This window comes from Oncorhynchus clarkii, chromosome 10 (assembly GCF_045791955.1).
Source record: "Oncorhynchus clarkii lewisi isolate Uvic-CL-2024 chromosome 10, UVic_Ocla_1.0, whole genome shotgun sequence".
NCBI classification, from domain to species: domain Eukaryota; kingdom Metazoa; phylum Chordata; class Actinopteri; order Salmoniformes; family Salmonidae; genus Oncorhynchus; species Oncorhynchus clarkii.
In genome coordinates, this window is record NC_092156.1 from 52,512,699 (window position 1) to 52,525,671 (window position 12,973).

Below are 12,973 nucleotides of genomic sequence, written 5' to 3' on the forward strand. Positions count from 1 at the left end.
ACACCTGTCTTTGGGGAGTTTCTCCCATTCCTCATTTCAGATCCTCTCAAGCTATGTCTGGTTGGATGGAGAGCGTTTCTGCACAGTTAATTTCAGGTCTCCAGAGAAGTTAGGTTGCGTTCAAGTCCGGGCTCTGGCTGGGCCACTCAAGGACATTCAGAGACTTGTCCCGAAGTCACTCCTGCATTGTCTTGACTGTGTGCTTAGGGTTGTCCTGTTGGAAGGTGAACCTTCATCCTAGTCTGAGGTCCTGAGCACTCTTGAGCAGGTTTTCATCAAGGATCTCTCAGTACTTTTCTCCGTTCATCTTTCCCTCGATCCTGACTAGTCTCCCAGTCCCTGCCACTGAAAAACATCCCCACAACATGACGCTGTTACTACCATGCTTCACAGTAGGGATGGTGTCAGATTTGACACTTGGCATTCAGGCCAAAGAGTTCACTCTTGGTTTCATCAGACCAGAGAACCTTGTTTCTCATGGTCAGTCCTCTAGGTGCCTTTTGGCAACTCCTTACGGGCTGGCGTGAGCCTTTTTATTGAGGAGTGGCTTCCGTCTTGCCGCTACCATAAAGGCCTGATTGGTGGAGTGCTGCAGAGATGGTTGTCCTTCTTGAACTCTGGAGCTCTGTCAGAGTGACCATCGGGTTCTTGATCACCTCCCTGACCAAGGCCCATCTCCCCCGATTGTTCAGTTTGGCTGGGCGGCCAGCTCTAGAAAGCGTCTTGGTGGTCCCAAACTTCTTCCATTTTAGAATGGAGGCCTCTGTGATATTCAATGCTGCAGACATTTTTGGTACCCTCCCCCCGATCTGTGCCTTGACACTCCTGTCTTGTAGCTCTACAGATAATTCATTTGACCTCATGACTTGGTTTTTGTTCTGACATGCACTGTCAACTGCGGGACCTTTTACATAGACAGGTGTGTGCCTTTCCAAAGCAGGTCCAATCAATTGAATTTACTACAGGTGGACTCGAAGTTGTAGAAACATCTCAAGGATGATCAATGGAAACGAGGCACCTGAGCGCAATTTCGAGTTTCATAGCAAAGGGTCTGAATACTTAAGGTATTTTTGGTTTTCAATACATTTGCAAACATTTCTGCTTTGTCAATATGGGGTGTTGTGTGTAGATTGAGAAATGTGTTTAATCCATTTTAGAATAAGGCTGTAACTGGGAAAAAAAGGTAAAGGGTCTGAATACTTTCCAAATGCACTGTCATCAGTCGGGCATGACCTTTACATGTCAATCGCAATATGTGGTCCAGATTTAATCTAGGCCTTACTATCTATGACTACTGTTGGAACAATATTGTGAATATGGAAGAGAAAATAATTATTCAGTACGTTAAGTTTTGTCTGGTCCTAATACAACTGACCCAATAATTCCCCATGTTTGTCTATGGTCATATTTATAATTAAAGGCTAGGATGTTTCTCAGGTGTTACTGGTGACCTTTTTGGTGTAGTTGAAGCACTGGTGCGTGTAACAATTTAATTTCCAACGGCCTTAGAGCCATTATAGGAAAATGTATTCATTGAATACACAGGGTACAGCGGGGTGTAAAACTATGCAATGAAATGCTTACTTGCAGGCTACCTCAAAAGTGCTGTGAAATATCAAGAAAGTTCATATTAAAGTTACTGATGCCCAAATACACGGAATTGAACAGGAGTGAGTAGTAGTGAGCACTGATAGCACAACTTTTCAAGGTACTTGTAGCTCTCTACTCATTAGTTTACATATATAGCAGTCAAACACATCTGTCTGTATATAAGTGTCCTTGTACACATAAATACAGGACGGAATACATAACATTAAGCAAGGTTACAAAATTAAACACAAAAAAATGTGATTTTGATTTAAGAAATTTGTTCCCAAGTATTCCCATGCATAATAGAGAGCTGTGATCGTATACGAATGTAAGCAAGGTTTGAAATTCTTTGTTTTAGTCAAACATACAGTGGGGGGAAAAAAGTACTTGATCCCCTGCTGATTTTGTACGTTTGCCCACTGACAAAGAAATGATCAGTCTATAATTTTAATGGTAGGTTTATTTGAACAGTGAGAGACAATAACAACAAAAATAATCCAGAAAAATGCATGTCAAAAATGTTATAAATTGATTTGCATTATAAGGGAAATAAGTATTTGACCCCTTCTCAGTCAGAAAGATTTCTGGCTCCCAGGTGTCTTTTATACAGGTAACGAGCTGAGATTAGGAGCACACTCTTAAAGGGAGTGCTCCTAATCTCAGTTTGTTACTTGTATAAAAGACACCTGTCCACAGAAGCAATCAATCAATCAGATTCCAAACTCTCCACCATGGCCAAGTCCAAAGAGCTCTCCAAGGATGTCAGGGACAAGATTGTAGACCTACACAAGGCTGGAATGGGCTACAAGACCATCACCAAGCAGCTTGGTGAGAAGGTGACAACAGTTGGTGCGATTATTTGCAAATGGAAGAAACACAAAAGAACTGTCAATCTCCCTCGGCCTGGGGCTCCATGCAAGATCTCACCTCGTGGAGTTGCAATGATCATGAGAACGGTGAGGAATCAGCCCAGAACTACACAGGAGGATCTTGTCAATGATCTCAAGGCAGCTGGGACCATAGTCACCAAGAAAACAATTGATAACACACTACGCCGTGAAGGACTGAAATCCTGCAGCGCCCGCAAGGTCCCCCTGATCAAGAAAGCACATATACATGCTCGTCTGAAGTTTGCCAATAAACATCTGAATGATTCAGTGGACAACTGGGTGAAAGTGTTGTGGTCAGATGAGACCAAAATGGAGCTCTTTGGCATCAACTCAACTCGCCGTGTTTGAAGGAGGAGGAATGCTGCCTATGACCCCAAGAACACCATCCCCACCGTCAAACATGGAGGTGGAATCATTATGATTTGGCCGTGTTTTTCTGCTAAGGGGACAGGACAACTGCACTGCATCAAAGGGACGATGGACGGGGCCATGTACCGTCAAATCTTGGGTGAGAACCTCCTTCCCTCAGCCAGGGCATGGGTTGTGGATGGGTATTCCAGCATGACGTTGACCCAAAACACACAGCCAAGGCAACAAAGGAGTGGCTCAAGAAGAAGCACATTAAGGTCCTGGAGTGGCCTAGTCAGTCTCCAGACCTTAATCCCATAGAAAATCTGTGGAGGGAGCTGAAGGTTCGAGTTGCCAAACGTCAGCCTCGAAACCTTAATGACTTGGAGAGGATCTGCAAAGAGGAGTGGGACAAAAGGAGGACGAGCAGTGGACAATACAGGATACAGCCAGTTCATAGAGAAGCTGAAGGTGCTTTGCCTGCAATACTGGCCGGAGGACGCAGGAGCCCTGTATGGAGAAACAGATAGAATCTCTCTACCAGCGGTTTGGCATTGACAGTCCACGTATGGTCATACTCATACGGGCCTACAGGCAGTACAGGGACACTAATGGTAATGATAAAGGATACATTCCAGATGGACGTAAAGAGCTGTTAATGACGGTCAGCACCATCCCCATCTCCAGTGCAGAATGAGAGCAGGGATTTTCTCAAATTAATCTGATTTGCACCTCAACCTGCGCCTCTCTGCATACCTCCACCATATCAGGGCTACACCTTCTGAAGCTAATTGGCCCACCCCTGACCCAATTCAACCCAGTCCTCTATGTGAGGTCATGGATTGCTAAAGGACACAAATGTGTCACAGACACCAGGAGCAAAACAAGAAATATGGAGGAGAAGACACACGAGAAAATGGCTGTGTTCTGGGAGGTTTTGGAAAACTAAGGTAGGAACATCTTTTTCCCTTACAAACTTGTTCTGTACTGTGATGCTAATCTGAATATGCGCTTCAAATCAAATTATTGTGATATGTTTGTTCTACTGCTACATTGATGTCTTGAAAAGTATATGAAATTCGAGTCTTGTAAGCCCCACATCTATGTGTGCAAATGCATGGCGGGGGTTTCTGCAGTGATGCCTAAAAATGTTGCTGGACATTGATGTCTTGAAAATTAGGCTATAAGAAATTCAGACTTGTAAAGCCCCACAGCTAAATTAGAGTATGTGGGCATAGTATATGTTTGAGACCGGTGGCTGTGTGAGAAGTGCGCCAGTATTTCTCACATAACTAGAATGAGATTCACTTTCTATGATCTCTTTCCCTCTCTGCTCCAATAGACATGAGCCTGAACTCTCATCTCTCTGCACTTAACATTTATTTAGTCTCTGTCAAAGTAGCGCTGTCTTAGGCGTCTCACAGTACGGACATTGCAATTTATTGCCCTGGCCACATCTGCAGTCCTCATGCCTCCTTGCAGCATGCCTAAGGCACGTTCACGCAGATGAGCAGGGACCCTGGGCATCTTTCTTTTGGTGTTTTTCAGAGTCAGTAGAAATTCCTCTTTAGTGTCCTAAGTTTTCATAACTGTGACCTTAATTGCCTACCATCTGTAAGCTGTTAGTGTCTTAACGATCGTTCCACAGGGAATGTTCATTAATTGTTTATGGTTTTTTGAACAAGCATGGGAAACAGTGTTTAAACCCTTTACAATGAAGATCTGTGAAGTTATTTGGATTTTTACTAATTATATTTGAAAGACAGGGTCCTTAAAATGGGACTTTTCTTTTTTTGCTGAGTTTATGTAATTGAGATTCTCCCAATGAAATGTTGGCGATACACTAGGCAGGTTTCCAATGACATATGAGTTATTAGAACATGGCAAATATTTGTCAATTATTGTATTCTATCCATGCTGGCTTTTGCGGGCTACCTGAGACATTAAACAGTCAATTTATTAATGCCAATTTGCCTAAATGGGTAATGCAAACACTTCACCCACCATATTTTTATTTGACACTTTAGGTGTAAGGTCATTTGGTCCAGCTGTTATTATCGACACAAAATAGTTTTAAAAAAGTTTGCATAGAAAATAGATGCAACAATTGCCTTATAGGGTGCATTTCAGAGGAGGATGGTGGGACGAGCTGTAGGAGGACATACACATTGTAATGGGTGGAGTGGAATATATGGCACACTTGGAGACACATGTCTCCATTACATTTATTCCATTCTAAACATTACAATGAGCCAATTCTCCTGTAGATCCTCCCACCAGCCTCCTCTGAAATGCACCCTAGAAGGCAATTGTCGCAACTATTTTCTATGCCAACTTTTTAAATGTCGACAATAAAATCACTGGACAAATTAATGGAAACAGAGATATTGTTGCAAGGTTGCCCCCAAACACCCATATTCGTATCACAGACATTGGCCTGTTGAAGTGTGTGCGTCCAACCCGTGCATGTGTGGTTCCATTTTGCCCATACATATAAATAATGAAACTTGTGAAGCTATAATGGATATTAGTCTAGGAACATCATTAATCCATATTGTAGACTTCTGTAGGCCAACCTTTTGTAACTTTTCATTATTTACTATATGGCTGGAGAATGGTTATTATGCTTTTATACAGCTGTGTAGAAATTTCATATTTCCACAGATTTTATACATTATCTTATTTGTTTGGTAATGATGTAGCATTTCAACCACAATGCATTTTTTTCAGAACACATTTATTTTATTCTTCCACTTTGAAATAATTAGTTTTTATCAGGAACTAGTGTTGGTAATTGGCTTTAGTCAAGGCTTTAAAGTTGTCATGACTTGCCCTCCTGGATGGAGATCAAAGGTGCCAGCTAACCAAAGGTTTCAAGAGCCCCCCTCTCTTGCGGGAGTTGGACAGTTTTTGACGTTCGTAAATACCTCGCAGGAACTCTCTCTCCCACTCTGCAGAAATGGAAGTAAAAAATCCTTGTTACAACAGAGAGAGATTTTGCAGTGCTGTAACATCAAAAGGTTGGACATTAAAACAATATTTCTAATGGAAATAATGTGGGAAATGGTTGGTGGGACTTAAACTATAATCATATCCTATCAGTTGTTGTTTTGTGATATCGTTAAGGACGATATAATGAAATAACTATCTCTGAAAGTGAATGCATTCAAGGGGTCAGGTTGTCTAAATGTTGTAATATATTAAACTATTTGTGAGAAGATGAAATGTGATTGTAGCCTTCTAAATGAGATAATGTTTTTTTATATAGACTTTTGCCAAGTCAGTAACCATGCACACATGAGCACAGACATTGGTGCAACGTGATGGGACCGCCCTCCAAGGCAAGTGCTTAAAAGGACGCGCTGAAGAATTAACATATTAGACAGTGGCTACACGGCTGAGAAATGGTTTAAAACTAAAGACCAGTGTGACCGACAGCGTGAGCTGAAAAGTACGAAATGGTTAGAAACTCTGAAACTTTCAACAGAGAAGAAGAAATCTCTATAGACCAGTACATTGCCGGGTTGCTACTGGCATGTCTAGCTGTACCATAAATAATCAACCATTGAGACCAGTATATGGACGGTGTTGAGCCGGACGTCAAGAATGGTTAGACTCTACTAGACCATAAAATGGTAAGATTCAAACTCTTGAGTTAAGAAGATAAAGACGACATTGGAACATTCAGTCTGCATTTGTTTAAGTACTTTAGTCTAGTAAGCTCGACCGAGGACCACCGCGAGTGTAACTTTGAAGGAACCAATCTAATGAAGACGAGAGGGGAAGAACATTTCCCTCACACCACCGTGTGGTACTCTGATGGATCCAGTCTAATGAACACTTCCAGAACAAAGAAAGCCTACTACCATAACTACTAAGTACATTGTGACCTCTGGTTGACAACCAGAGACTTACACAACCAGAGACTTCTGTCAAACTACTCTCCACAGACTCAAATGATTTCAACTGTCACGATATTCTTCCTGGGAAGGAGAGGAGGACCAAAATGCGGCGTGGTTTGTGTTCATCTTGATATTTAATGACAAAAACACTGAACACTGAAACACACTATACAAAACAATAAACAAATAACGACCGTGAAGCTAAATGAGAACTGTGATTGACACAAGCAATCAACATAGACAATCACCCACAAACAAACAGTGAAACCCAGGCTACCTAAGTATGCTCCCAACAATTTAATGAGTAAACCTAATAACCAAAGAATATGAACAATAACATGAACTACAAAATTCTAATTGGACTACGATTGCATAAACAATTATCAGCTGTAGCCGTGATTAGGCTGTGTTAGGAAGTGATGTCACTCCTAGGAAATTATGCAAAAAAGCAATTAGAAAATATTCTTTATGGATGTAAATGTAAATTTAACGGCATGACAATAGTAAACAATTTACTCGTTCCACGACACAGAATTGTAATTTGCCAAAGTTGATAGCTAGCCTACCATGAAGCTTTCACTTTTTCGGCAAAAGGCTACTTGAAAAAAGTATTATCTGCAGGCGCAGATCTGGCATAAGCACTGGGTCATCATGTTTACACCATCTGATTGAGTCCCAGTGTCCTCAACAAAATTGGAGGTGGTAGGTCAGGTGGGCATTTATATCACCTAGAAAGTTATATGTATGAGATAAATTAAGTGGCAAGCAAAAAACAAACACACACAGTTATCCTTCAAAGTGTAATTGACATCGCTTGTGTGCATGCGCGCGCATCTCAAACGTCTTCCTTTCCTCGTCTACACTGATTCATAGTCACTAATTATGGGGTGAAACAACAGGTGACGCAATAGCCTAATGAATATATATCAGGAATTGGGTTTCAGCTGTCGCATTTCATTCATAGGACCGATAAGGCAAAGGAGAGGACACCACTTCATACTATAGGGATCCACCCTGTTTGCGTTTTCTTTGCGATTAGCCTTAACATATTATTTTTGCTGACCAATTCTATCGTCATTACGCCATGGTGCAAGGGACATCGCAAGAAAGAATGTGGTTTTACGAAGAACATGCAGGTAAAAGTTTGGCAGGTGAATAGACAAAGCCACAATTTATAAAGCAAAATATGGAATTTCTCAGGTAGCATTTATACTTTGAACCATCTCTTTTCTCATGTAAATTTGAAATTAAATGTATTGTCAAATTATATAAATTTAAATTACCTAATCTAATAGGGCCAAATATGATGCCTGGGAATCTTAACTCCAGTCAGGTTGGTTAAATTTACATTCTTGTCCCCAGCCACTAGGCCTAGACAGCACATGTTCCCTATGCTTTGTATTCCTACTACTCAACCATGTTCTAGCTATATTAACTGCTTGCTTAATGTTAGTGAGAGCACTGACGATCTAAAGTAGCCATACCCAGTGAAAGTGTTTTTTTTGCATTGGTCATAGGTATTTTTATTAGTCATGACTTGTGGTTACAATTTTTGGTTTGTTCCTTGACAGAATGTGGTCTTTCGTTTGGCTAATCTCCCCATGGTTAGTTCAGCGTGTGCACTCGTATCTGTCTTGTATTGTGACACCAAGCACAACCACCCCTACATCCGATCGTTGTGTAAAGTGGTGGAGATTAGTGTGACGACCTTATCCTCCGTAGCCTGTAACAGTGCCACCCCCATCATCATTAAGCTGGAGCCCCAAAGTAAGTACTCTGTCACCTTTCAAGTTTTTCCACTTATGGAATCACTTTAGGCCAAACCAGGGCTTGAACTGTGACAATTCTCTCACACCAAATCCAACCCCTATGCTGTGCTCCCACAGTTTCTGTTGTGAATGATCTTGCATGCAAAGGCCTGGATAAGCTTGAGAGTACATTGCCAGTGCTTCAACAGCCTTCACAGCAGGTGAATTCAATCTTCAAATATGTCCCAATCCTCTATTGGCTGTCCTTTGTGACAAATATAATTTTTATATTATTGTAAGAACTATTTCTGTTTGTTTATCATTATCACCCAGATTGTTTCAGATGTGAAGAATATAATGATGGAGGCCAAAGATGCTGTAGTCATTGCTGTCTACGGAGCAAAGAACTGCATGTATTACACCCTGACTGGAATGGTTGCGATGACAAAAGGAGCAAGTGTTGGGAGAGCCAATATTGTGTCCCTGGAACATGCTGTCCAGCTGGTTAGTATTGGACTGGAAAATGCACTGAGCCTGTCAGAAGCCCTGGTGGACCAAGCCCTTCCTCCGACCGATGAAGAGATGGGTGAGTGATGCTAATGCTGGGGTGTATGCATTAGTGGCACACCATAGCGAAATGTAGCAAAATATTTCGTAATGGAAGTGAGGGGCTATTTACACCAGCATATCAAAGTGTACTCAACAATGTTTTGCACCTTAACTATGGTTTTCCAAGGCCTCTGGAAACTTATACTGACACAAATGAAAGGCAACTGAAAGCTGATGTGTTCTCTTGTAATCTCTCATCACACTTACTCTTCTGTCTTTAGAAGACGAGGTCAAGACTGTGAAGGGCTTTGACGTTGCCGCCGCCAGGCCCAGCTCTCCTGTCCGACTGGTTTCCCTCGCGGTCAAGCTGTGTAAACGAGCATACCACCAGGCAGAGGAGAAGATGCGCTTTGTCAAAGTCTGCGGTCAGAAATCCCTCAACTTGCTTCAGCACACCATGCACTTGGTAATAAGCCTGGTAGATGCTTAAACCAGTTTCTCTAGAAGTCCATTTGGGAGAGGGACCCACTGATAGGATTTGGTAGCCTAATAGTTTCAGGTCAGTTTGGGGTCCTGGTTTGATTTGGTTTGCTGGTGTCAATGTTGTGAACAGTGCGTCCCATGGTGGCTGTGGGGTTATGGTATGAGCAGGCATAAGCTACAGAAAACAAACGCAATTTCGTTTTATTGATGGCAACTTGAATGCAGATACATGACGAGATCCCGAGGCCCACCGCCATCACCTCATGATACTGCACGGCCCCATGTCGCAAGGGTCTGTACACTTCCTGGAAGCTAAATGTCCCAGTTCTTCCATGGCCTGCATACTCACCAGACATGTCACCCATTGAGCATGTTTGGTTGCTCTGGATCAACGTGTATGGCAGCATGTTCCAGTTCCCGCCAATATCCAGCAACTTCGCACAGCCATTGAAGTGGGACAACATTCCACAGGCCACAAACCACTTGATCAACTCTGTGAAGGAGATGTTGTGCTGCATAAGGCTGGTGGTCACCAGATACTGACTGGATTTCTGATACACCCCCTACCCGTTTAAGATATCTGTGCCCAACAGATCCATATGTCATGGATTAGGGAATAATGCATTTATATCAATTGACTGACTACTTTTATATGAACTCTGTTATCTTTGAAATTGTTGCATGATGCATTTATATTCAGTATAATCCATGTTCTTGAAATAGAAATGCTACTTTGAGTCCAAAATGTCCATTATGCTTCTGATGGAATTAATGTGTGCAGGACAATCTTGGCGCCTTGGTGGAATGGACTAGTAACGTTCAAGAGAAGGAAGACAAGGAGACCGAGGTATTATCAAATCTATTTACTAATGTACTGTTGGTGGAAATGGGTCTTAAAAGCTGTGATTATTACTGTTACAAGCTTGCTCTAGGGGTTTTTAAATTATTTCCCTAGAAATTAGCTCATATTCAAGTGGCTAATTGAGAAATCCTTACTGAAAACATTTCAGTACCTGAATTAACATGTTAAATAAAACAGAATTGTGCTCAACCATGCTGTTGCTTTTCCCAGACCATTGGTTGTGTTCGCTTGCATGGTTCAGCAAAGTACCATATATAAAGCAGTACATAACCTCTGTTTCTCCAGCGGGTGGTTATCCACTGCCTGAATGTCTCTCCCAGTGTGAGTCACCAGCTGCAGAGAAACTGTCTGACCCTGGCCTGCAGCCTACAAAATCTCCCCCGCCACCTCCAGCAGCAGGCTGTGTGTGTGCTGCTTTCTGCCTCACAGATCTTAAACAACTTTAGTTCCACTGACCCCCACCTGGGCATCAGACCTCAGGGCAAAGTGAGCGGTTCTCTGGATGCCATCCTGGACTACCTGGTCCACAACATGTCCCTCAATTGCCTTGTGGGGCCCTGGTGTCCTCAGATGCCCCCCATTACTCCAAGGGCCCAGACCAATGGTCAGAGGAAGAGGCCTGCCAAGAAAACTGGTGTTTTTGACCTTGGGTGTACTGTCACACCCTATGAACAATATTGATGTGGTTTGTGTTGGGAGTCAGTCATCTCAGATATGCGTAGGCTTCTGAAATGCAGTGGTCGGTTTTTATTAATATTGGCCTAACACAGCATGTCAATGCATTTGACTTGTGGACATATAATGTTTAATGGACTTGGGTCAATAGACTGTTTGGGGTTTCTGTCACTGCAGTACTGCAAATCGATGTGTGAATGGCCCTAGAATTTTGTATGCTTCATGCTGTGGAAAGAATCTGTTAAACCACAATAAATTACAATGCAAGTTACTTCCTTTGGCCTTGTCATTCATGGTTGGGTGATGTTCCTAAATGTTATATCAAGATTACATATAGCAACTAAATTAACAAAGAAATGCCCTGGTCTAGGTTGACAGCAAAGACATGACCCAATGTGAGTGCCCCAGTGTAATAGAGCACAATAATTTGTTTGCCTTTTTGTCATTGCTAAACCTGTTTTGCTTGACAATGGCAAAAGTACAATGATCTGGGAACAAATCTGTGACCAGGCTAGGTTTCTTGTGCATCTTAAGGAGAAAAAAAATAGGCCTTGATCAAGGTCATTGATCAGTTAGGAACTTTCCTCACCTGGTTGTAGAGGTCTTTATTGGCTACTAATTGAAAGGAAATTACAACCAGCAGACTCATGCCTTCCAATTCAGTTTTACACCCCTGCCTTAATGCCAGAGTGGCCCTTCCAGTAAAGTATACTGTATTAAACCTTATACTGCTACCTGGGTAATATTCTGAGTCTTACTCGGCGCTCCCAGAATTAAGTGTTGATGGGGTACTGTGACTGTAAACATGAATTTGAGTTCACAACAGTTAACCATATGATCATCAGAGAGAAATGTGAAACTTCTGACAAGTTTGAGGCGCTTCCTTGTCCAGATTTGTTAGTGCCAGAGCTGGTCTGAGATGGAGACTGACTGTGGTACAGATGGGAAGAGTGATGGCTGAGACCCCAGTTGCGATAGTCTTACCGTCAATGAGATATCAGTTAAGTCATGATGGCAGGTTCTAATAAACTAACATATGGAATTGGTTTTAAGATGGTCATAACAAGGATCATTTAGCTTGTGATTTGAGTTTACGACCCCTTTAGTGATCAAAAACAATTATTTGATGAAACATTGAATTTGGCCTTGTGTGCAGGTGGTCGCCCACACCCTTTTCTGACAGGTGTAAAATACACACATTGGCAGTAGAATGGCCTTTACTGAAGAGTTCAGTGACTTCCAATGTGCCACCTTTCCAACAAGTCAAATTTCTGCCCTGCTACAGCTGCCCCGGTCAACTTAAGTGCTCTTATTGTGACGTGGAAATGTCTAGGAGGAACAACAGAAAAAACGCAATGTGGTAAGCCACACAAGCTCACAGAACGGGACTGCAGAGTGCTGAAGCGAGTACAAATGATCTGTCCTGTTGCAACACTCATCGAGTTCCAAACTGCCTCTGGAAGCAACGTCGGCACTAACTTTGTCGGGAGCTTCATGAAATGGGTTTCCATGGCCGCATACAAGTCTAAGATAACCATGCGCAATGCCAAGCGTTGGCTGGAGTGGTGTAAAGCTTTCCTCCATTGGACTCTGGAGCAGTGGAAACACGTTCTCTGGAGTAATGAATTGCTATTCATCTGGAAGTCTGACGGACGAATGGGCTGTTCTCTGGAGTAATGAATCGCTCTTCATCTGGAAGTCTGACGGACGAATGGGCTTGGCGGATGCCAGGAGGATGGGGCTCTTTTTCATGGTTGGGCTAGGCCCCTTAGTTCCAGTTTAGGGAAATCTTACCGCTACAGCATTCACTGACATTCTAGACAATTCTGTGCTTCCAACTTTGTGGCAACAGTTTGGGGAAGGCCCTTTCCTGTTTCAGCATGACAATGCCCCTGTGCACAAAGCGAGGTCCATACAGCAATGGTT

The 12,973-nt window shown here is 42.4% G+C and overlaps 1 protein-coding gene across 1 annotated transcript; it reads left to right on the top strand.

Annotated features, from left to right (window-relative positions):
• Positions 1–7,732: 7,732 nt before the first annotated feature.
• LOC139419641 (perilipin-2-like) lies at positions 7,733–11,200 on the top strand. The gene is made up of 8 exons (XM_071169626.1): positions 7,733–7,866; positions 8,026–8,063; positions 8,302–8,497; positions 8,617–8,699; positions 8,812–9,064; positions 9,309–9,493; positions 10,292–10,357; positions 10,658–11,200. Exons 1-8 carry the CDS (start codon positions 7,815–7,817, stop codon positions 11,051–11,053), a joined length of 1,269 nt encoding a protein of 422 aa, XP_071025727.1. The 5' UTR covers positions 7,733–7,814; the 3' UTR covers positions 11,054–11,200.
• Positions 11,201–12,973: the final 1,773 nt, after the last annotated feature.